We start from the raw sequence: 25,288 nt of genomic DNA on the forward strand, positions 1-25,288 counted from the left end.
CAAATGTACGCTGGTTTGATCATCAAATTGCCATTGCCTTTATCAAGGGTAACAAGTAGGATAATTCAAGAATGGAAATATAGCTCTCAGTACACATCCAAGACGGAGACATCGTTCTCATTACACTTTCTAAAACTAGTTTACTGGAAACAGGTTCAGGAAACCAGTTTGGAAGATCGCTTTGCTAGCGTTCCCATTTGATCACACGAAAGTGGTTTTCAAAATCACTTCACGTACAGGTAAAGCAATCTTGTTGCTATGGAAACGCTCTCAGTGGGGTGACACGTTTCACACAAAATTTGAAACCGCAGTGTAGGCATTGTACACATGTCATGTGGAGTAGCGCGCTCAAAATGTGCGAAGATAGCTTCAAAAAGGTTGTGTCCTCACTTGCGCTAAAACTGGTTTAACGAGGCAAAGCGATCTTGAACACTACATGTACATCACGAGGTGGTTTTCTGAACCGGTTCGGAAGATCGTTTCTAAGATCGCTTCGACCGTTCTCATTACAGGTTAAACTAGTTTCCAGTAAACTAGTTTTAGGAAGGTAGTGGGAACGGTGTCTAAGAGTCTTACTGAGTAGTAGGTCCATGGTAGGACCGATGAGCATGTACAGTACATGTATGTGGGGTGGGGTTATATCATATGGGCCCTGTACATGTACATGATGTATAGTATGTTTATGGAAGGACCTACATGTACATTTACATGTACAAATGTAGAGTACATGTTAACTGCATTGTATTTTCAAAGATTTACATGTTGGCCTACACATCCCAAATTTGATCCAAAAGCAATCACGCACACGCGATCACATGAAGAAGTATAAACAACAATACGTGTGCTTGAGAATACATGAATAATTCAAAAGGATTTGTTGCTGAATTGAAAGGTACATGTAAATGGCATACATGTATGGCAAGGACAAGTAAAGAATGCCCAGACACAGCAATCGCCACATGTGTCCTGTAGTGATTTATGACGCACCCCATAACACACCCACTCTTGAACTTTTCTAGGGGGTCACCGTGCTCCAAATATAAACCCCTGCTGTGACCTTTGAGGGGGTACATGCTCTGACACACAGACAGCTGGTTAGTTCATTCAAATCTCTCCCTAGCTACATGTAGTGGATGGGGTTTTCTACTGTGTGTGGATCAAGTGTAGGTTCTCTTGACATAATTCTTTAATGACTGAAAGTATGAATCATACAGGTACAGTAATAGCAAGGATGATGACTTTGCATCAGCAGTAAAAGCCTGAAAACACACTTCAGTAGCAGGTCTGCGCTCTGTACATGCATGGCATACATAACATACACTGTACATGTTGCCTACAGGTAGGCATACCAATAAAATACAGACAGAAAGGCCCTTCAGTTAACATACATGTACAGGTAGGCTACACTGTACATGTAATGTAAGTACTGTCAATAATAAACAGTCTAAAGTATGCCTGTATGTACACATACTTCAGGGTCACATGTAGTGCTTATTGTAGGGACAGTGATTTTCCGTTTCAAAAAATTGCCTTTTCCGTTTCAGAAAATCTCAAATTCCGTTTCAGCATGTCAGAAAACGGAAATTCCGTTTCCCCATAGACTTTGTACACACGGAAAAGTGACAATTCCGTTTACACATTTACATGCACACTCGCACTGGTCAAAATTTGTATCTGCTACTGTACCAACAACACAATAAAATCCGTTCTAATCGGATCTATGCGGGTGAATAAAATATTTTAACACACCCATTTTGCATGCATACATCCTCACCTTTCATATTATTAGCATTATTTCACGGTGAAATGATATTTCATCGATAATTTTGGGGGTTTTTGGACATCGTTATCATCAGTCAACGTCTTTTCCCAATCCGCCATCTTGGATTTTAAGACCACGATATCGTGCTGTTACATCTTCAAACGTAGAGGGCAGCAACACACAACTGTGTACATGTAGTTGAACGATACATGTGTGCATGTGAAGCCCAACCCGGCCGGCCGGGTACGGTGCGGGGTACAATCGAGTGTGCTGATGTCGAGTGCAGTCACGATGTGTGAATTGTCATGATAGTAGCGAAGTGAGATCGTGTTTTCTGGGTTTTTTTTGGCCATTTAATATTCTCATTTTGTTGTGATTTTGGAGTAATTTCTGTTGCTATTCTGTGTATTTTGAGGGAAAATACGTTTTCCGTGATTTTCCGTTTGAAATGCCATTTTCCGTTTCAAAAGGCCCTTTCCGTGAATTCCGTCCGTTTTCCGCGATCGCGGAAAATCACTGTCCCTATTATTGTACTGCATTCATGAATAGGGTCAATAGGGTCCTACATGTCATGTACAATGAGCACTTTTAGAAAGGTACGTCGACATAGAGGACTGGTACGAAATGACGTAATTTTTTGGCCTGCCATATGCCTCAGGTCCTCACACACGTCCACTATCAAAATCGAGAACCTCGCCACATCCATTTTGCGGTTCTCCTAAATCATAGACGACGTGCACGTGAGTGACGTCATTTTAACCGTTCAAGCCCAGCATGAAGATCAACCTTTCCCTTTCAAAACACAGTTTTCAGTGACTTTTCACAAAATTATTGTAAGTTGTACGATGCATTATGTTTATCATATATGAAATTACTTTCTGATCTCCAAAATATACATCGATATATATCCTAACTCGCGTAAAAAGGAATCAAAGCAAGTGAAAGGGCACATGTGCACAAGTTGCACCTTGGCATCACCCGACCGGGTCGCCAGGCGATGGTGCGCCAGATCTTCCGGGTCGGGCAACGTGTCGTGACCCGCTCGTTATCGTGCTGTTTCATGTGGACGTACGTTCACGTACAAGTCGAGTGAAATCTAAAGTATTCGCATCTGTAGTGAACAAGGGCAGACGACGACGTTCACTCGAACGATCAGAGGACTGCTACGTCGTTCACGTTCACTACTCCTAAAACCCTCTAATGTAGTCCAGATCAGAATAGTCAAGCCATAGTGCAGACCATTCTCATTTAATCTGTACAATTTTTTAGTGCAGTGGGTACAGTAGGCCCTACATACAGTAGCCTAAGTAGTCAGGACTATACAGCAGCGAGTGATAGTGTTCGGTTAAATCATTTGCACACTGTGCAGTACCACGGCAAGTTAAGAATTAGGTCTACATGTAGGCCTACAACTGCAGAGTCTGCACTACATATTAGAGACTTTCATATGAATCCAAGACGACATCAAGTGCAGCTATCTACATGTAGAACAGAGGCCTACGTATTTCTACCAGGTTGCGAATGATTTCAGAATTGAGATCACCATCCAGCTCCCCCTTTATTCATCCATTCAAGAGATGACTTCATACCCCCGTGAGCATCATCTCTATCTGCCTCATCCCTGTATGATGTTTGCCTGACAGTCACGCAGGAGCAATGACTCATACCAGTGGGGGAAACCTGGGTCTAAGAGGAAATTACATGAAGGGCAGCCAATGTTCTTTTGTCTGCCCTGTGTGTCTACAAAGAAGCGTGCATTAATTGTGAATGCAGAGAGGAACCTGCATATGACAATAATGTTCATATGAGTATACAGGGTCTACATTGTATAAATGTATGTATGTGTGTGCTCCTCAAGTATTCAAATTTGAACTCTACAGTTGTGCTCATGAATACTCATTCAGTCGCACATTCTTCAAGAATTTATCATGATAGTGCATACCAGCATACACTGAGCTTTTATTTTGAAGTGACCAATTCATATTCAAGATACTTCAATAAAACAGACACAGGGGACCATCTTGCAAAATTAATACTTCATAGCCTAACGTACTGTAGGCTTTTTTTGACAAGCAAATCATAAGTATGAGGCACTCAAATACCATGCACTAACTAACTAGTACATGTACTAGCATTAAAATGTAGTTCATCTATAAAAGCAGAGCCATCATCGGGCGTTTTGGGAACTTCCTGTGTTTACTGTTATTACACGGTGTCTTCTCAGATAATCCTTTAAAGATCAAGTTCCTTTCACGGCTGCTGACATGACGTCTGTCTGAGGAAGGGGAGTGTGATGATGTCACCTCAGCAGAGTCACATGACAAGGTGCATGTTAAAAAGCACAAGGAAGCCAGTCGCATTTTAATGAGCTTCAGAAGTTAGGATCTAATTGGCACATGATAATTGAAGTCTGTACTGGGGTAAAGTTGCAGTTTAAAAAAAATGTATATACATGTTGAAGCACCAAATTTAAATTTGACAAAATGCATCAAAAGATTATTTCTTTAGGTTTTACTTTTTTTTGTAAAATTACATGCAAACTGCTCTGTCTGCATGAAATCATTATAATTTTTCCTACTTGTACTTTCAATATAATTTTTATTTTCATGTGCATTAATCTTCATTATAAATACATGTGAAATTTACAAGCAGGTCCATGTATATGAGACATTATTTCATTCTTGTTTATTATAAGTTGTGCTTAAATACATGTAGCCGAAAGTACAATATGCACATCTCAGAGATCAATGTGCACAACAGGAGATTATTACAACTCAATGCATCAAATTTATACCAGTATGCCTGCCTTATTTTAATTCTGCAGACATACATGTACATGTACTGTTCTATGGTTGAATGAGCAATATTCTTCATTCATGAGTCTTTGAGATGATCAGTCAATGATTCACTCACCATCAACTGAAGTCACCATTCATCACACCAAAAGTAAATAATGACTCATGGTAAAAATTAATCTATAATATCCAAACGGGAAAAAAAAGTTCTTCAAATAATTTACATTGTCACCCTTCATTCTACATGTAGCGAAGCACATCAAGTCAGTAGGTCTACATGTATACATGTCTGCTTCATATTCAACATAAAAGTAGAGAGCATAAATGCAAACTCAGTGCTCACTCCTCCACCACTAATTCCACTTCCCCTGCCCCTTCATACAAAAGCATGCACTCACATTTCCACACAAAAACACTAATATTTAATAAGCTTTCGACACTCCAAATTACAACATTGATAAAACTAATGTGATAGTTTATTGTTGTTCATACAGTAGTTGTAAAACAAAATTTACGATAAAATTTTCCCATTTTTTTCCATGACCCAGTGTCTAGACCACAGGTGTCATGGGGAGTGCAATACAATACAAAATATGGAGATAAAATTGCAAATGCAACCATCTAGTTGAACTTTCGCCTTCCGGGATATCCTCTGATATCTAGATCAGGTGTGTGTGTGATTAGGTATATCCTGGGAATACATGGAAATATGCAGAGCAACAGATTTCTAATGTACACAGGACAGGATTGGTCTCCAGTAGTAATATCTTGATAATTGTGATTGTAAATGACCGATGGGACCTGGCTGCGGCCCATACAGTGTACATGAATTAATGCTAATTGATGATGGCTACATATACACTTGTATGAACACATACAGAGATGAATTGCACAGTATTAAAAAAAATGATAAAAAATCATTTGATATTTACTGCACAGTGTAAGTGTAGTCTGTATAATTTGACTATCAATGCGTTTTATGAGCCCCATATGTATGATGAGGAGAGATGACGGGCATGTTTTAAGGGCTTTTGAGTTTGAGATGGGTGGTTCAAGGAAGAGGGGTAAGGCCAAAGAAGACATGGACGAGGCAAGTGGAGAAGGAGGGTTGTGTTGATGATGGAGGATTTATGGATCAGGCAAAGTAAAGGGAGGAGGTACAGGCGATTACTATGAGTGTGAGGTGAACCCGGCCACCCCTGTTCACGGGATAAAACTGGATTGATGATGATGTACATTGTAATTGTATGTAAACCAAATATCTACAGTAAAGTGGACATATATATCCATACAAACTCACTGAGATACATGTACAGTACTTTATCATACATATCAATTATTTCTTTTACAAATCATAGTAAAACTGGGTAAAAATTGATAATTGCTACCAATTTGATAAGTGAAAGCAGATTAATTCATACATGTACCTTAGAAAAGTTTGTGAGTAAATTGAGACTACTTGTACATGTAATGTTTAATAAATCTTTAGCTTCTTGAATAAAATGAATATGCATAATGCATTCATTTCCAAAAAATAACTGCTCCCCCACCCCCATGGAAATGTGAAAAAATAATCTGCTCATACATGTATTTCCAGACAAGACAGATTACAATGTATGCACAGTATTATATGAGACACTGATAACTCATAATACATGTACATGTCTTTTCAACTGATACTGCATAACAAAATGAAATTTAAGCTCTGGGCACATTTTTTAAAATAAACCATTACTTGCAACTTATCAAATTTAACAGCACTTTTTCCACATTGATCTTTTTGTTATTTGGCATTTTTTAGACACCATCCCAAAATCTCGCAATAACTCATCAAACCACAAAACTCGACCAAATCACAGATTTCTCTGGCACCTTTTCGGCGACCCCATTATTTTAACCTGGGCCAAAATCAATAGCAAAATGAGTAACAACAAAAATTTGGGGAGGGGGTCTGACATGGGCAAACTTTAGTGGTGAGTGAGTGAAGCAATCGAGCAAAAATTTTGACCTTTAAAAAAATGTCCATTATATTTTTTGTTTGGACATGATAGGAAATAATATATTTCACCCTTTTTCCTTTCCTTTTCTTTCTCTTTGTTTTTACCCCTTAATCCTGAAAATTTGGGAGTTCACTGCCCCTCAAAGCCCCCCCCCCCCCCATATGTATACCATTAATAGCGATGCCACATCATTTAAAAATATTTACTGTATACATATGTTGTGACCATTCATTTTGAAGCTTGTGACCTGCTCTTCGCAATAAGACTACTTTTTTTCTTAATTTATGCAAATTAGGCAAATATCTAATTAAATATGCACGCATATCATTAAAAATGTCTGCCGCTCATGCGGAATGTGTATTTGCCTTTGTAATTTCACCCATGCTAGTGATTTCGAGGCAATTAACCACCAAAATATGTCAATTGGCCCATTCTTTGATTAAACCAATATAAACTATTAAAAAAACAGTGTTTCATATAGTTAAATATGCAAAGTTAAAATGCCAAAGATCCTATATGTAAATGAGGTTGTGATGCAATGATACGCATATTGTAAACATACAAGTATGTTAAAAATATTTCTATTCAAACTACATGTATGAGGTAATTAACCACCAACAATATGTCAAGTGGCCCATTCCTTGATTAAAAACTAGTATAATATATAATTCAAACAAAATACATGTATTAAAATATGCAAATTTAAATGCATATGCAAATGAGATGACGCAATATAGTATACATATTGTATATGTTACAATGATGTTTTTTCTTGTGTATGGGCCATTTCATTACAAATAAATTGGATACAAGTATAATCAATGATATGATGTTCAATTGCACAAGAACAAATTCATAGAATATTATCTTCTACAAAAAATAGTAAATATGCAAATGAGATGAATATGTAATTAACAAGTCAAGAGCAGAGGTACAGTACTTGCCCAGCTTCATCCATTATTACCCTCAAAAGATTTATGCTTCTTCATGCTTTGTATCCATGTATATTTGTATAATGCAATTTGATATTATTTTTTATTAAGTACTATATGTAATAGCTCTGTACAATTCAGTTCATGCTGTTAACATTCTTGAAATAAAATAAAATACCATTGTTGATTATTATCATTATGCAAGAAACCTGCCTGATCACCGATCAATGAATTGGTTAATGGTATAGTATACCACACATATCATCTGCTTAAAAAAAATAGGGTCGGGATGGGGGAAGGGGCCGGTATGGTTGGACAGGTGAAGGTAACAAAAAATAAATAACAACAAGTGGAACGCCTCTGGCAGTCTCGCCTGCATTAACGATTTAATATAGCAGCAGTGCTAACTTTGAAAACTACTGTAAGATAATCATTCACAAAAACACCATTCATATAATGACATAATACCACGTTCATTGACCATAGATGACATTTGAATTTTGAACGGTGACTGAAGACTTGTCAACTACACCCATGTCCACATTTCATTCACTCTATCCATAAACTTTCAAAGTTATGATGGCAATTCAACAATTACCCCAACATGGCCTAAGTTTATTGACCTTAACTGACCTTTGACCTTGGTTTTGTGACCTGAAACTCACAGGGGATGTTCAGTGATACTTGATTACTCTTATATCCCAAGTTTTATGAAATAGATCCATAAACTTCAGAGTAAGAATGGTAATTCAACAAATACCCCCACCACGGCCAAAGTTCATAGACCTTAAATGACCTTTGACCATGGTCATGTGACCTGAAACTCGTACAGGATGTTCAGTGATACTTGATTACTCTTATGTCCAAGTTTTATGAACTAGATCCATAAACCTTCAGAGTTAGGATGGTAATTTAACAAAGACCCCCAACATGGCCAAAGTTCATTGACCTTAAATGACCATTGACCATGGTCATGTGACCTGAAACTCGCACAGGGTATTCAGTGGTACTTGATTAACCTAATGTCCAAGTTTCATGAACTAGATCCATAAATTTTCAAAGTTATGAAGGTAATTCAACAAATACCCCCAACTTGGCCAAAGTTCATTGACCCTAAATGACCATTGACCTTGGTCATGTGACCTGAAACTCAGGAAGGATGTTCACTAATACTTGATTAACCTTATGTCCAAGTTTCATGAACTAGATCCATAAATTTTCAAAGTTATGATAGTAATTCAACAAATACCCCCAACTTGACCAAAGTTCATTGACCCTAAATGACTATTGACCTTGGTCATGTGACCTGAAACTCGAGCAGGATGTTCACTAATACCTGATTAACCTTATGCCCAAGTTTTATGAACTAGATCCATATACTTTCTAAGTTGTGATGTCATTTCAAAAACTTAACCTTCTGTAGCTAAAAAAAAAAAAAAAAAATGGGGTCGGGATGGGGGGGGGGGCCAGGGGCCGGTAGGTTTGGACAAAGGTCAAGGTAGCTATAAAAAAAAATAAGGCCATGATAGGGGGAGGGGCCAGTAATGTTGGACGACTGAAAGGTAGCTAGAAAAAAAAATTAAGGTCGGGATGGGGGGGCATGGACCGGTGAGGTTGGACGAGTAAAGGTAGCCCAAAAAATGGGGTCGGGGCAAGGGCCAGTAATATTTGGGGTACGTGTAACATAGGGCCCCCCCCCCCCCCAAGAAAAAAAAATTGGGTCAGGTGAGTAATGGCAATTATGGGTGAGGGGGCGGGTTGTAATGCCATGCAGGGGCCTGGGGCAAATTATGGAAGGGGTAAACATAGATCTATAGTAAATTGGGCAAAAAAAGATGGGGCCTTGGGCCATAATCAGGGTTTAAAAGGGCAAGAAAGGTCCATCAATATCTGTTACATAATCACCAAAATCCAAACACCCCTACTCAACAGACTACAGTCTCCGCATTGACCCTAAATTTTCCAGATTGAGGACAGTGCAAGCCCCAGTCTTTCCCGCTGGCGCCTGGCGGTATTTCGCAGTTTACTAATTGGTAACAAGTTTGGTATCATTACAAAGCTTAGAATTCAAAGAATCTTATGATGCTGGGAGTTTTTTGGTTTTTAATGTGTAGGGGTACGATAAAGGGGTCAAAACATTCATGTCATCATCAAATCACCATATCAACAAAATCTCAACAAATCATGATATCAAAATGCAAAAAAAAAAAAAAAATCTGATTTTTAAGACATAATTTCAGAGCAAAAGTATGGTGAGACTACCACATATCGACCACCTCTTTTGAAACCGACCACCTTGCGCGCGTTAAAATTATTGCGTATTACAAACGATACGCGCGGGAGAGTAGGCGCAGTGTCCATAGAAACGGTCAGAATCAATTTTACGAGAAAAAAAGAAGCAACAAAGGGTAAAATTTTAGTAGAATTAATCAAAATTGTATTGACCAGACCCAAACCCCGCTGAAAAACCAAGAAATCCGATAGGAAATGGCTTCAGAACAAATATCCGTCGTCAATCGACGAATCATGTGCCGGAGCTCGCAGTGGAAGTAGTGAGACGATCATTTAGCATGTTGACATCATAGAAATGATTTGGAAGAATAAAAATATTTCGCCACCGCGACAAGAATCGGCCGTAAACTTAGTGTATCGCGGGTGGTCGGTTTCAAAAGACGGGTGCAAATGAGCAAATGTAAAATCGTCGTATTCGTTGTTCGTCGATATGTACGCGTATTGAAACGGAGTCGCCGAGTGAAACATGGGAATCTGATTTGCTCAATTGTCTGCACAAATGAGACGAAAACTGGGTAAAATTTATAAATATTTTCGCAGATACGATGCTTAGAAGATTAGGTGGTCGATAAGGGGTAGTTCCAACCATACTAAGCTAGCGATTCAATTTGCCACAAACACTGGTGTAAGTCACTCACACGTATTGCGAGGTTAGTAAGTCAAAATCTTGTGTGTCACATGATTATGACAGGAGCAGTAGTTTCCACTTTGGGCTTCTGCGATTCAAAATGGCCGCGCGCATCGTCCGATCAGGCAGGTTTCAATGACACATTTCAAGTGCAAAATATCTGGCAATTCTAACCTCAAATCAGAATGTAAAGTGAGAATTTCGTATTTTAATTTAATGATCTGCGGGTATTTGTGGGTCAGAGTGTTACTGAATGAATATTTAAAGACTGGAAAAGAGTTTTCTGAGTCCATGTTTTACACGGGGGCAGAGCATACCGATGCAAACGCGCGGCCGGTTTGGCATCGCTACCATTAATGTGTTAATACCCTCTTTCTAAATATTCTATGCTATGACCAAGACGAGATGACTGAGATATGATCAGACCACCTCTCCATCCCCCTCCCTTTCCTGAGATAACTGGTACATGTTTGTGCTCACTGCTGTCACAGCCTCACTTACCGTATCGCTTTATATGAAGCTTTGTATGAAGCCAGCACAGACACAGTATCGGTGATAATATTGTGCTGGCCTCATAAAGGCTTACTCAAGCTGCATTTAATTTCAGTGGCTTGTGTCATTGTATTTTTTAATTCATAAGTGTAGATCATGCAGTTAAATTTTGCCAAGTGCTGCCAAAGTTATCATGTTATAATATTTAAGGCTGTTACAATGTCATTCACTTGTTGCTGTTTTACATTACCTAAGAATTTCATTCACAAACATGAAAATCACACTCTGTCCCTGACATCCATTAAATCCCGCCCCCCCCCCCCCCAATTCTTGATTGAGTTGATCACGATCACACAGCTCCACCACATCCATGGTCCACACGCAAAATTCCAGTCTCAATTTTTCAGTCTCAAATTCTTTTAACAATACTATAGTAATACCGTAGCTCATATTATTATCATTATCTGTAAATTTTTCATCTCTTTTTGGTCCTTACACCGGCGTTAATCATAAATGACAAATATAATTCTTGCTCTAAAGTCTAATAATAGTTTGTTTTTTAATACTCACAATCCAAATGTTTTTTCTTGGGACCCATCAACTCCTCAGTCGTGGCTTTGCATACCGACTTCCTCAGGTCTGAACCCGCTATCGTATGACGGGCCGCCTGCATGCGATCCACAACACTCTGTCGTCCAGACATGCTGGAAAAGAATAATGTAAACTATGAAGACTACAAGTGGAAAACAATCCAAAAATGTGAGTGTGAGTTTTGTGAATTAAATCCAAAAGAAGACTCCCTTTTCAGAGACTTGCCGGGTGGATTCGGAGCGCCGAGCTAGCTGGAGTTCACGTAAATTGTGCCCGCGCGTACGTACGTAGGTACGTGGGCGTGCGCGTGCGTGCGTGCCGAAATCAAAACTGTATCAAAATGTACGCCCTCTCGATTTTTTGCGTGGGCAATTAATGAAAAAAAAGTACCTTTCCTCAAATTCATAACTCGTGATTCATACAATGACAAATTTGGTATAAGCTTCAATAAACGCTCTTCTTTATTTTATAAGTAGATTGGTGCTGGTAATATGAATACATTTTAGGTACGTAGGTATATTTTCATTAAAAAAAAAATATTTTCAATTTCTCAAGTTCAACCCATTCGAGAGTCAGTATTTTACATTAACATACATGTAATTCATAATTGGTTTCATATTATGCCTATAGTTTATAGATAAGAAACTAGCAAAATGTCAGGCAATAGCTCTATTATATATCAGATGTTTGTCTCACAAATAGCTTCAATAGAAAGCCTTACTTGAATATTAACCTCATATTAAATTGGAAATAAAAAATAAATATTTTCCGATGGGAATAATCAATTAATTTGTTTTAAAACGAGGCAATTTGAAAGCTCTCTGTAATGTATTATTTAAAAAAAAGCATGTGCATTATATCAAACAAGCAAATTTATCCTAATAAATGGGGCATGGTCAAAAACATTATGAATTTGCAATAATAAAATCAAATAGAAATAAACACTATTAAGGGACAAGTCCATCCTCTAAAAAGTTTACTTGAATAAAAAGAGAAAAATACAACAAGCATAACATTTAAAATTTCATCAAATCGGATGTAAAATAAGAAAGTTGTTACATTTTTTATTTTCTCTTATTCACAAAACATTTCACATCCTGGTCAGTATGCAAATGAGGGGTGATGACATCACTAACTATTTCTTTTGTATTTTATATGAAATATACTAATTTTCTCCTCATTAGGCCTATCCTGTAAAGCAAAGTTTTATTCCTTCATGAACATGTGTTATTACCATCGTTTTACTTATTATGGTTCAGTTAAGTTGGTCCTTAATGTCAAATAGCATGGTAAAAATTTAAATATTGTACAATTCAAACAATAACAAACAAAAGAAATAGTGAGTGATGGACATCGTCGACTCTCTCATTTGCATAATCATTGAGTTGTGCATGATAACTGTTTTGTGAAAAATGTAAATTTTAAAATGCCATAACTTTCTTATTTTACATCTGAGTTCGATTAAATATTCAACGTTATGCTTGTTTGATTTTTCTCTATTGATTCAAACTCATTTTTTCTGGGATGGACTTGAATTTTACAATTCCTGATAATCTTCTATCCATTAATGATGTGGAAGGGGTTAAATAACTTATTAATGAAAACAATTCAATAAAAAACAAAATTGATTGATCTGGTTCCAGGCTTATAAATCACAATTGACATGATTGAACAGGATTCAACCTGCAAAAAAATATAGAATAAAAATCAGCATGATTTTGTTTCAATGGTATAACCAAAGACAATTAATTATTCGAGGCATGCGAGATTGAAAGATTCGTTTGAGTTTAATAGCTAGGCCTACGTTGAAAAAAGTCTTTTGTCCGACACCTCACTCCGCCCCCCCCCCCACACCCTGTCTAAAGGCTTAAAGACGCCCCTGTCAAGTATTACTCCTGTCCGAGAAAAAAGGAAGGAGAAAAGAAATAGTTGAATACAGTATTGAGATAAATTAAAAATTTAGTAAAAGATTGTTATAATTGTGCTTTTTATTTAAAACATATTTTTAATAACTTTTATGTAACCATACTTGTTTTAAAAAGAATAAAATGAAAGTGATTATCATACCTGATAGGATGGCGTGTTCTCCCACCAACAAGATACTGCATAGCTTCCACTGTGTATTGCACTGCTTGCTTAGATTTATCCATCCTTTTTATGATCCTGATTTATATTCCTGTAATATCAGATTCCGTGTGATAATATCAGTCAATCAGAAAAGAGTCAAGTAGTTTTTATGCAATATTCTCACAACTATTCAAGATGCTTATTTATTTATGTATGTATTTATTTATTTATTTATCTATTTATTTACTTATTTATTTATTCATTTTTATTTATTTATTTATGTATTTATTTATTATCTAATATTTTCATTTATTTATTGTCATTCTTATCCATTTATTTTTTTTTGCGGGGGGGGGGCAGTGAATGTGTGCCTCGGCTTTCAGTGAAATGAACAGATTATTATTTGGGGTGGTGAGGAGGGGAGGGGATATGATGAGGTAATAGCCTAGGGATTAGAATTCGATAATAATTAGTCTAGGCGTCAAAACACTCTTTAAAATCTGTTTTTTAATATGTGTCCGACCGATGAAACGGCCGGGTAAATAACCAAAATTCGGGTATAGATTCTAACCAATAATTCGATTGATTTTGACTATTTCATCAGTCAGACAGATTGGTTAACGAATTCTTTTAAAGAGTGTATAGATCATAATCAGTTTGATACATAGTAATATCCATCAAGTTTAATATAGGTTTGATAAGATCATAATTTATATAGGCCTACGTAATTCAGATATTCAATATACTAATGGTATCATTCGGGGGTCCTGGATCCATTTTTACCAGAGGAGGGTCCACTTTTTTACAAAAAATTGACAGCCCCCACCCCTCCCCCAAAAGAATAAGGAGAGAGAGAGAATTGTGCCACTCACGGAGCATTTTCTCGTAACCACCAAAATGCAGGGGACAAATATCGCAGCACCCACACCCCTTGCATGGTCCGCCCCCCCCCCCTGACACACTAACCCCGGATCCACGGCGGCTTGTATTATTTTTGCATTTACCTGCTAAGTGTTATTGATTGGTCGTCTGGTAGAAATGTTACTGCATTTAACATAGTAGCTGAAGGACCAATCATGGAAAGTGACTGACTTCCAAGTCAATCTCTGTTGGTATATGATTTCTTGGTTTTGAAAGAAGTACACATCCCCACGAAAATAAGCAGAAACAGAGATAAAACCGGAAACATCGATTGGATAATAAATTTTCTTGAAATATACTATAGGATTGTTTTACAGTAGAAATGGGAAGGGAACAAAACGTACCCAGCAATATGTTTGTATAAAGTAGTCCTATTATAATTTACGCGAAGCCAGGGCAAACTTCCTGCGCAATTAACCCGTTTCTGATTGTTAAGATCCATTTTGAATCAACTGAGGCATAGTATCTCACCATATTCAATTCGACATCGATGCAGGCTTTTATATAAAACTTTTTTTGCATCCTTACTATATTACAACCTCATCTATACAAACCAAGTTGCAAATGTGCGCCTTATTTGTTTTGAGTTTCTATGTTGTTTTGCCAAGATCATGCAGAAGTTGAAACAATTCACCATAAAATCCCGATAATCCATATGCCTAAAATATTAACTCATTAAAACCAATAAGCAAATATTTCTCATTACGTTATATTGAGATGGCGTAGTCATCATTAAAACGTTTCTAATTATTAAGATCCATTTTGAATCAAGAGGCTATACTGATCAATCATCGATCTTGATATCGTTGCAGATCATGCAGGTTATATATAAAAACAAAAATTCCTTTAACTACTTGATCATGCATGCTTACAATATTTTCGCTTGATTATTATTATGATACACAATTACAAACCAATTATCAAAGTTGCGTCTTATGTGTCTTTATTTTGTTTTGATCCTCTGTTGTTTTGTCAACACCGGAAGTTGAAACAATGCAACATCAAATCTCAACAATACTCACGACTACAATATTATACCTCATAAAAACCATTTAAGCCATACAGTATCCCCTTGTGTTAAGCCTTGTGTTATAGTGAGATGGCTTCAATGAGCTTACCGTCAAGGATGTTTGTATGACTGAGTGTGTGTACACATTGTTATCTAATGCTGATATCAACTTACTTTACTTGTAAGGGATTCCGATCGACTTCTCTAACAAAGATGCTCCTTCTAATCTAAAGCAGAACTACTTATTGATGATATTACACCATGACGTTGTTTCTGCTGCAAAGTGATAATCCGCGATTACACCATCAAAAAAACATTATGACGTCATACGAGTACACTAAGAACAGTAGATCTAGAGCTGTGTCCAACTTTTTTTTTCGTTGCTTAATGATCCGATATATAGGAACAGGATTCAAAAGGACATGATCTCCTATGCTACTGGCTTTGTATCATTATCAATCACGAGACATGCATCGATTATGCGACAATCAAAACAAAAAGCAGCAACATGACACATAATACTTGGATCGTCGAAGACTACGAAATAACAGAGGCTAGGAAAGCCGCTTTAAATTGGATAGTTAGGCAGGCTCACTACCGTGTATTATTCAATCTGTATAAACATAAGAAAACGAAGTGGATCATAAATATATGTCCAATGCTTTGACAAAAATAAATGTTTTCATAATATTCCCAAAATTGTCATCTCTTTTAAACAATAAGGAATATAAATCTAATTATCATTCATATCAGGTGTATAGAACGAATATATATAAACAAATATCCGAGTTTTCCTCGATAGAAAAACCAGTTTAAAATTTGTCCATTTTCTTTAACGTCTTGAAAAAGACTAACTTAAATACATGCATACATATTTGCAATAAATCAAAGTGAACTGCTTAAATATATACCTTTAAATCAACTTTGCGTTCCCACTTAGTAATTTCTATATTCTGAACAAAATTACCTTAAAAGGTAAACAGACAGCAAACTTGTCTGCTAACTTCAGCTTATATCCAAATAAGTCCGGTAAGAAATAAATTACCAAGGTGCTTCATTATTATTTATCCCAATTTTGACATTATCAGAAAAATCTAAAATATAGACCGAAAGCTTTCTTTAGCTAGCGGTTGCACACTAAAATTGAATGTGCGAAAAACGGAACGAGTGACCCTGACATGACCTTGCACATAATTAAGCCTCGTTCGTATGAAAAACTTCTGACCAAAAATTGTCTTAACAAGTCAAAATTATTTTGGTTACAAACGCACAAATTCTTAAAGTGCTTTATAAATGTTTACTCAAATATATCTGACTGAATATAATTAAATGTAAACAAATCACGCAATTTAAAGACCACGCCCATACACGCACGATTCGTGCCCATCAAACTCCTAAAATTCACCTTTGTTCATTTCATAAGCTTAATTTTCCTTTAACTCATACTACTTTACTTTTCTTGAAATAATCTAACAAATCCATTAAAAGCTTTTATTTAGTTTCACAACTTCACTCTTCTCATAAAGTACAACTAACCTCCTAATTAAGTGTGCATAGCTAATCGCGTTCATTTCACATCCACTGATTGTACATTACACATATCTATGGCGTTCATTACACATACTGCGTGTTCATTACAGTTCAAGTATCTGCATACGATTTTTAATGCACTTTTTCTGCTCATTCACTGAAAAATATCTCTAGCTTTTAGCACCTCCAAAAAATATAACATTTCTGTCATCAAACTTACTTCTTGGGCGGCATTTCCCAGTCAACATCAAGTAAAATAAGATAATTTCATTTTCAAGCGTCCCTTCTCCCTGTTCTCTGCAAACTAACAACGTGGCATCTGCGAAATGCATATTCATGAGCAGAATTACATTACTTACGAAAGCTTCAGGGTAGCACCAAAGTGACAAATTAAACCTTGAAAATACATATAATAAAAATGTGAAAGAAAAAGACAAATTCATAATTTTAAGGTTTGTTCAGCAAACCATCCTCCCCCCGCCAACAGTAGCGGAAAAGAGCTAAAATTCTCCTGACTGAATGAATTCTGTAATTATTATTTTATTTTATTTTTGTTTACAGACCAGATGAAAAATATTCAAGTTTTGCACCGACATAAAATTCAGGAGTATCAAAAGCAACTTTCTTTCCTCAATGGCATTGAAAAACCAAAACACAATTTATGAACTCCATATTGTCTACTCCTCATACCCTTCTGCCGGATATATTACAACAATCTTCGAAATCGGCCGCTTATAATCAGTACCTTTAGATTGTACTTTAACTGTTCGAACTTTCCCATCAGTCCCAGGATACACTTGGATAACTTTACCCAATGTCCACTTTCCTCGAACTGCATTAGGGTCAGAGAGTATAACCACGTCATCGATTCGGACGTTCCTTCTGTCACTGTTCCATTTTCGTCGTGGCACCAGTAGTGGAAAGACGTCACGCATCCAACTCTTCCAGTACGCGTCGACGATTCGCTGGACAAACTCAAAGCGATGTCTCGGGTTCTTCGTCTCTCTGAAGGGTCCTTGAGGGACTGCGCTCGAAGATCTTCCAAGCAAAAGATCGTTTGGACACAGATATGCTCCATCATCGGGATCATTCGGAGTTCTTCCGATAGGGCGCTGGTTGACGAGATTTGCGACCTCTTGGAGACATGTATGCAACTCAAAGGGTGTGACCAGTTGATCCCCGACTGCTTTCTTCAAGGCGATCTTGCAACTTTTAACTAACGCTTCAGCACATCCATTGTGATGCGGTGCAGATGGAGTGGTGAACTTCCATGTCGTTCCTCTCTCGGCGCAGAAGTCCTTTAACTCCTCATAGCTCCAACCTCTCACCATCTCCCGTAACTGTCTTTCTGCCCCTACGAATTGTGTACCGTTGTCACTTAGCAGTAATGCAGGCTGACCCCGCACAGCAAAGAATCTTCGTAGTACCTGCATGAACTCCATGGATGAGCAATCAACGGCCACTTCAAGATGTACCGCTCTTGTATTCAGGCAGGTGAAGAGGACCCCATAGTGCTTGGCGGTCTTGTTCCTTCCAACTTTGACTGATATCGGTCCAAAATAGTCGACAGATGAGAAGTGAAACGGTGGTGTATATGGGGCAACTCTCTCATCTGGTAGATCAGACATGACTTGTGACTCAACCTGATGCTCCATGCGTCGGCAAATCACACACCTATACTTTACAGTCTTAGCCAGTTTATGAATTTTCAGGATCCAGTATTGACGTCGAACCTTCGCTGCAGTAGCTGCCACGCCTCCGTGTCCTAGCTGATGCATATGTCTCGTTATCAGCACTGATACCCAAGCTCCATGTGGCAGCAGAGCAGGGTGTTTGTGCTCATAAGAAATCAGAGCCTTGTCTAGTCGCCCTCCAACTCTGATAATTCCCTCGTTGTCTATAAAAGGGCTGAGAGTCTTGAATTCTCCATTCTGTACACGTTGATACAAGGAACTCTGGGCTTCCTTAATTAGAAAGCGTTCAGCTTTCTGCAACTGAGTTGTCGATAAGTTTCCATCTCCAAGATTGACATTAGACTTTGCCCGAAGTACAGCTTTGAGCTTGTCGATGAACTTTAAAACATAAGCCGTTACTCGGATCAGTTTTTTCCAGCTGGAGAATCTCTTGACATCGATCACATCATTGTTCTTGACTGAGATATGATTAACCCTTCGTCGTTCTGCTTCAATCTCAGTCTCTGCTTCTGGAATAGCCTTTTCTGACGGCCATTCCTCGTAAGATCTGTACAAGAACGCAGGTCCTTGTTTCCATCTTTCTGAGAGCTTCCTTACTGGCAGGCCCCTGGAGACGTCATCTGCTGGGTTCAGCTCTCCGGGAACATACTTCCATTGTGCAGGGTTGGTATAACTTTGGATTTCTCCAATCCTTGCTGCGACGAATGGCTTAAATCTCCTACCCTCACTTCGAATCCAGGAGAGGGCAATCATGCTATCAGTCATGAAGATGATCTTTTCAGGCTTCAGACTCAGTTCTTTCATCACTGTTGTGTAGACTCTTGAAGCCATTACTGCCGCCTGAAGTTCAAGTCTAGGCACAGTCATCTTTTTCAGGGGAGCAACTCGAGATTTGGCAACTACAAATCTAACAGCATATTTACCATTTTCCAGCTTCCACTGCAAATACACACAGACTCCAAATGCTACCTCAGATGCATCAGCAAATATGCACAGTGAAGGGTGACCAACAGCCATTGGTGGAGTCAGGCATCTCTCATATTTGATATCATTCAAGTCCTGCATCTCTTTCATGAATGTCACCCACCACTCCTGTAGATCGGGAGGCAGAAGTTCATCCCAATCATATCCTCTTTGCCACAACTGCTGCATTCCAATCTTTGCACGAACTAGAAAGGGGGCAGCAAATCCTATCGGATCAAATATTCGTGCAATTCTACTCAGAATCTTCCTTTTGGTAAGTACACTCGATTCTTCTTTTCCATCATTAGGAAAACTGCTGACTGTGTCCTTCAGTTTGTAGAAGAACATATCTTGCTGGTTGTCCCATGCTATTCCCAGCACTTTGTCTTCTAAGGCGGCTTCGAGGATTTTTGTTTTACCTTCCTTCTTACTTTCTCCTCTCAAAGCTTCGTTGCTGGTCCAGCCTTTAACTTTAAAGCCACCTTCCAAAAGTACTTGATCAATTTCACTTGTCAGCTGCTCTGCTTCGCCTACATCTCTCACCGAGTCACATATGTCGTCCATGTAGACACTCTCCTTCAGTACCTGTGCTGCTTTCGGATATCTAGCCTCTGCTGCTTCTGCTGTCATCCTGAGTGCCAACTGGGCCATAGCTGGTGCTGGCTTGTCGCCAAATGTAACAACTTTCATAATGTAAACATCTGGCTTTTTATCAGTCTCCATATCTCGCCACAGGTACCGATGTACATTCATATCTCTCTCAGGAATTGAGACCCTGTGATACATCTTAGAAATGTCACCACAAAATCCTACTTCATTCATCCGGAATCTCAGCAACACTCCAAGCAGATCATTGAGAAGATCTGGACCCTTTAGCCAATAGTCATTTAAGCAATGACCCTGATATGATGAAGACGAATTGAAGACGATGCGTACAGGGGTACTTCTCTTCTCAGGCCGGAGAACAGCGTGGTGGGAAATGTAGTGAACAGGACCCTCGTACTGAGCTACTTCATTCTCTGTTAACTTTCGTGCAAATCCATTCTCTATCAGTTCCCTCATTTGTTTTCTATATGCATCTGCATGGTCTGGGTTTCGAGCTAGTCTTTTCTCAGTCGAACACAGTACCTTCTCTGCTTGTGCTCGATTGTTAGGAAGTAGGTTGGGATCTTTTCTCCATGGATAAGCAATCTCCCACTTGTTTCCAACCTTTCTACTAGACTCTCTGATAATCTGCTCCTCAACCTTCTCCTGCTTGCTCAAAGGGCTTGGCTCACAATGGCAGGAACTAGACTGCACCCCCATAGATTCTGAGCTCCAAAAATCGGTCAAGTCAATTGGGGATGTCAACTTCACATGCAGCACATTCATCCTATCATTCCTTCTTTTGGGAGCACCAAATATGACCCAGCCCAGTGGGGATTTTCGGGCTACTAACTGTCCCTTCTCTCTCGTTTCACCAAGATGCATCTTTGGGTAGTCAATACCTATGAGAAGATGAATTGACCCACTTCCTCTGCGTAGATCCTCAGACTTCAGATTAAACTGCTTGGAAACTTCATTCATCTTCACTTGTGCAATATTTTCACTGATACAGGGTAATGCCACTGCTGCTAAAGAATGAATGGCATTGGTAGAGAGGGACCTCACTTTTAGCTGATACTGTTTGGTTTCCATCTGCTCTTGCTCTCCACCAACCTTAGTGATTGTGATATTTATGTTGCTTCCCTTCAGATTCATCTCCTTAGCAACAGACATCTTGATGAGGCTTACTTGAGCTCCAGAGTCTAAGAGCACATTTCCCTTACAGACTGCTCCTTGTTGCCCCAGGATCTCCGCTGTAACTACGGGTAACAGTGCCTCAGAGTTGCCCGCAAAGGCGACATCTACATTTCCACCTCGGACCTCTGTTGAAGCATGAAGGAGGGGGTGGTGGAAGTACTTGCATGGTTCTCCGGCAGTAGTTTCACTACATCGACGTTTCCGTTTACAGTTTGACATTCTGTGATCCTTACCAGCCTTCTTTAGACAGCTAAAACAGGCATGATGATCCTTGAGTAGCTTCAGTCTCTCGGATTGTGACATGGCTAAAAACTTACGACACTGATCAAGCCAATGTGATGATGTTTCACAGAGCCAGCATTTGTGAAATAACCTCTGGACTTTGTTTTCCTGGCTGGCTACTGTCTTCCCGACTAGATGTACACCACTTGACTTCGAATCACTTCGGACTGGGGCCGAAGCTCTCATCCTTGACTTCAGTTCAACTGTAAGCCATGTCAGAAACATTTCAAAGCTCGCCTTGCCACTTGCCTCTTGATGCCTAAACCACACCAGTCGGTCTTCCGGGCTTAGCTTCTTTTCCATTATGGCAAGCATATGGCTATTGTTCAAATTTCCTGGCTGGTTGATTTCCATGAGGGTATTGTAACTCCTCCGAACGAGATGCACAAACTCACAAAATCTTTCATCTTCTCCGCTTTTGAGTGGTTTGACTTTTGAGATGTCATTGATTATAGCGTCGGCAACAAAGCGCTCATCTCCATATATCATGTCCAACTGTTCCCATGCTGCTTGGTAGTTATGCCCAATTCCTTTAATCAACTGCAAGGGTTTGCTCTGTAAACATGACCTCAGAATCATTAGGGCATCTCTATCCTCATACTGTCTGCCAACAGCATGTAAAAAATCTGCCTTGAAAATGCAGTAATCACGGATGTTGCCATCAAAGGTGGGAAGTTTAGGCCTTTCCATCCTGTAAACAGATCCTGACATTCTCCTTCCTGCTTCAGGAGGCTGATTTGTCTGTCTTGGTGACTGATCTTGCTGTTCATCTGCTGATAAAGTTGTTTCCATACTCTGATGGCTTGTCGATGCTCTAAGATGATGCTCTTGGAGCTGCTGTGCTTCTCTGCGGCTCTCATTATCTTTGCAATAGTCTCTTTCAAGGATCTGCAGCTTCAAAAATGAATTGTGGCACTCTTCCATCCACAACTCTTCTCTTTCAAATTCCTCGTCATCCTCTAGCACTTCCGAATAACTGTCATGCTTATTTTGTAAATCCTCAAAAGCACCAGCATACTGTGCAAACGATTCCTGAACTTCTGGAACAGGTCGCTCTCCATCGATCAAGCTCTGAAGGGCCTTTCCAAACCTGGACAACTTGGCTTTTGCCCCTCTCCGCTGCAGGCGCAGATTCTTAACCTTCTCGGCTGACATATTTCTTAAAGACTTCTGATCCCTGATGTAAAGAGTCGTCAGATCCAGACAGCAGACTACTTGTGGTGACCATCAGACCTCTTCCCGGATGAAAGAAATTGAATTGATGGATCGTCGAAGACTACGAAATAACAGAGGCTAGGAAAGCCGCTTTAAATTGGATAGTTAGGCAGGCTCACTACCGTGTATTATTCAATCTGTATAAACATAAGAAAACGAAGTGGATCATAAATATATGTCCAATGCTTTGATAAAAATAAATGTTTTCATAATATTCCCAAAATTGTCATCTCTTTTAAACAATAAGGAATATAAATCTAATTATCATTCATATCAGGTGTATAGAACGAATATATATAAACAAATATCCGAGTTTTCCTCGATAGAAAAACCAGTTTAAAATTTGTCCATTTTCTTTAACGTCTTGAAAAAGACTAACTTAAATACATGCATACATATTTGCAATAAATCAAAGTGAACTGCTTAAATATATACCTTTAAATCAACTTTGCGTTCCCACTTAGTAATTTCTATATTCTGAACAAAATTACCTTAAAAGGTAAACAGACAGCAAACTTGTCTGCTAACTTCAGCTCATATCCAAATAAGTCCGGTAAGAAATAAATTACCAAGGTGCTTCATTATTATTTATCCCAATTTTGACATTATCAGAAAAATCTAAAATATAGACCGAAAGCTTTCTTTAGCTAGCGGTTGCACACTAAAATTGAATGTGCGAAAAACGGAACGAGTGACCCTGACATGACCTTGCACATAATTAAGCCTCGTTCGTATGAAAAACTTCTGACCAAAAATTGTCTTAACAAGTCAAAATTATTTTGGTTACAAACGCACAAATTCTTAAAGTGCTTTATAAATGTTTACTCAAATATATCTGACTGAATATAATTAAATGTAAACAAATCACGCAATTTAAAGACCACGCCCATACACGCACGATTCGTGCCCATCAAACTCCTAAAATTCACCTTTGTTCATTTCATAAGCTTAATTTTCCTTTAACTCATACTACTTTACTTTTCTTGAAATAATCTAACAAATCCATTAAAAGCTTTTATTTAGTTTCACAACTTCACTCTTCTCATAAAGTACAACTAACCTCCTAATTAAGTGTGCATAGCTAATCGCGTTCATTTCACATCCACTGATTGTACATTACACATATCTATGGCGTTCATTACACATACTGCGTGTTCATTACAGTTCAAGTATCTGCATACGATTTTTAATGCACTTTTTCTGCTCATTCACTGAAAAATATCTCTAGCTTTTAGCACCTCCAAAAAATATAACATTTCTGTCATCAAACTTACTTCTTGGGCGGCATTTCCCAGTCAACATCAAGTAAAATAAGATAATTTCATTTTCAAGCGTCCCTTCTCCCTGTTCTCTGCAAACTAACAACGTGGCATCTGCGAAATGCATATTCATGAGCAGAATTACATTACTTACGAAAGCTTCAGGGTAGCACCAAAGTGACAAATTAAACCTTGAAAATACATATAATAAAAATGTGAAAGAAAAAGACAAATTCATAATTTTAAGGTTTGTTCAGCAAACCAATACTCTTGACTTTTAGCTCCGATTAAATGCTTCATTGTTCGATGAGACATTGTGATAGAACGACATTAAGTATATCCGTACCGATGTCACCACGGAAGCAATGATTATAATTATATGGCTTCCTCTTTTAGCCTGATTAATGCGTCTTGATCATTCAGGACTCGTTTCATCCAAGAATGCATGTGGGGTATTAATCCAAATAACCTCTTCCTCTCCTTGTGGATATCCAAATTCTTCTATAGTATTTTCTTCTCCTCCCCCTCCTTGGGCAAAATATTGAAAATCTTGAAAAGTACTTTACTTTCCTCCGCGTCCTAATACGTAAGATGGAAACATTATTAATGCCTTAACCAGAGGCACGCACGAGCCCCGATGAGCATGGAGGTTGGTGTCTAATGGTATTTGAGAGAAATGGTGAAAGAAAAAGATGGGGAATGCAGAAACATGAGATGAGGTTTCCTCCTATACTAAAAGACATTGATTGGTGAGAGAAATGCGATCCAGGATGTCCCAGACAGTCCGTGTGACCTTCATGAAGGGTGAACAAATGTTTCCAACCTTTAAGCTGTCGCTGCTTTATGATACAGTATTACTGTATGTAAACGAGAACTAGTTTATGGTTAAGATCAATAATAAAAACCCATACAGTATACAAAGCATACCTGGAGAATTATTATCCATTAATGAATGGAACGATTCTCAGCTATGCACTATGAAAACTGAAAGTCAAATCAATATCCTCCCTCGATCGTGATTGCAGCGGTTAAACAGATTTGCATATCGCTATACACCGGTACACCATGTCATGC

At 38.4% G+C, this 25,288-nt stretch overlaps 1 protein-coding gene across 1 annotated transcript; it reads right to left on the reverse strand.

Annotated features, from left to right (window-relative positions):
• Nucleotides 1–16,056: 16,056 nt before the first annotated feature.
• LOC135153856 (uncharacterized) lies at nucleotides 16,057–24,471 on the reverse strand. The gene is made up of 2 exons (XM_064098095.1): nucleotides 24,230–24,471; nucleotides 16,057–23,092 (listed from the first exon to the last, which is right to left on the reverse strand). Exon 2 carries the CDS (start codon nucleotides 22,893–22,895, stop codon nucleotides 17,697–17,699), a length of 5,199 nt encoding a protein of 1,732 aa, XP_063954165.1. The 5' UTR covers nucleotides 22,896–23,092; nucleotides 24,230–24,471; the 3' UTR covers nucleotides 16,057–17,696.
• Nucleotides 24,472–25,288: the final 817 nt, after the last annotated feature.

Source organism: Lytechinus pictus, chromosome 4, assembly GCF_037042905.1.
Source record: "Lytechinus pictus isolate F3 Inbred chromosome 4, Lp3.0, whole genome shotgun sequence".
Lineage (NCBI taxonomy): Eukaryota > Metazoa > Echinodermata > Echinoidea > Temnopleuroida > Toxopneustidae > Lytechinus > Lytechinus pictus.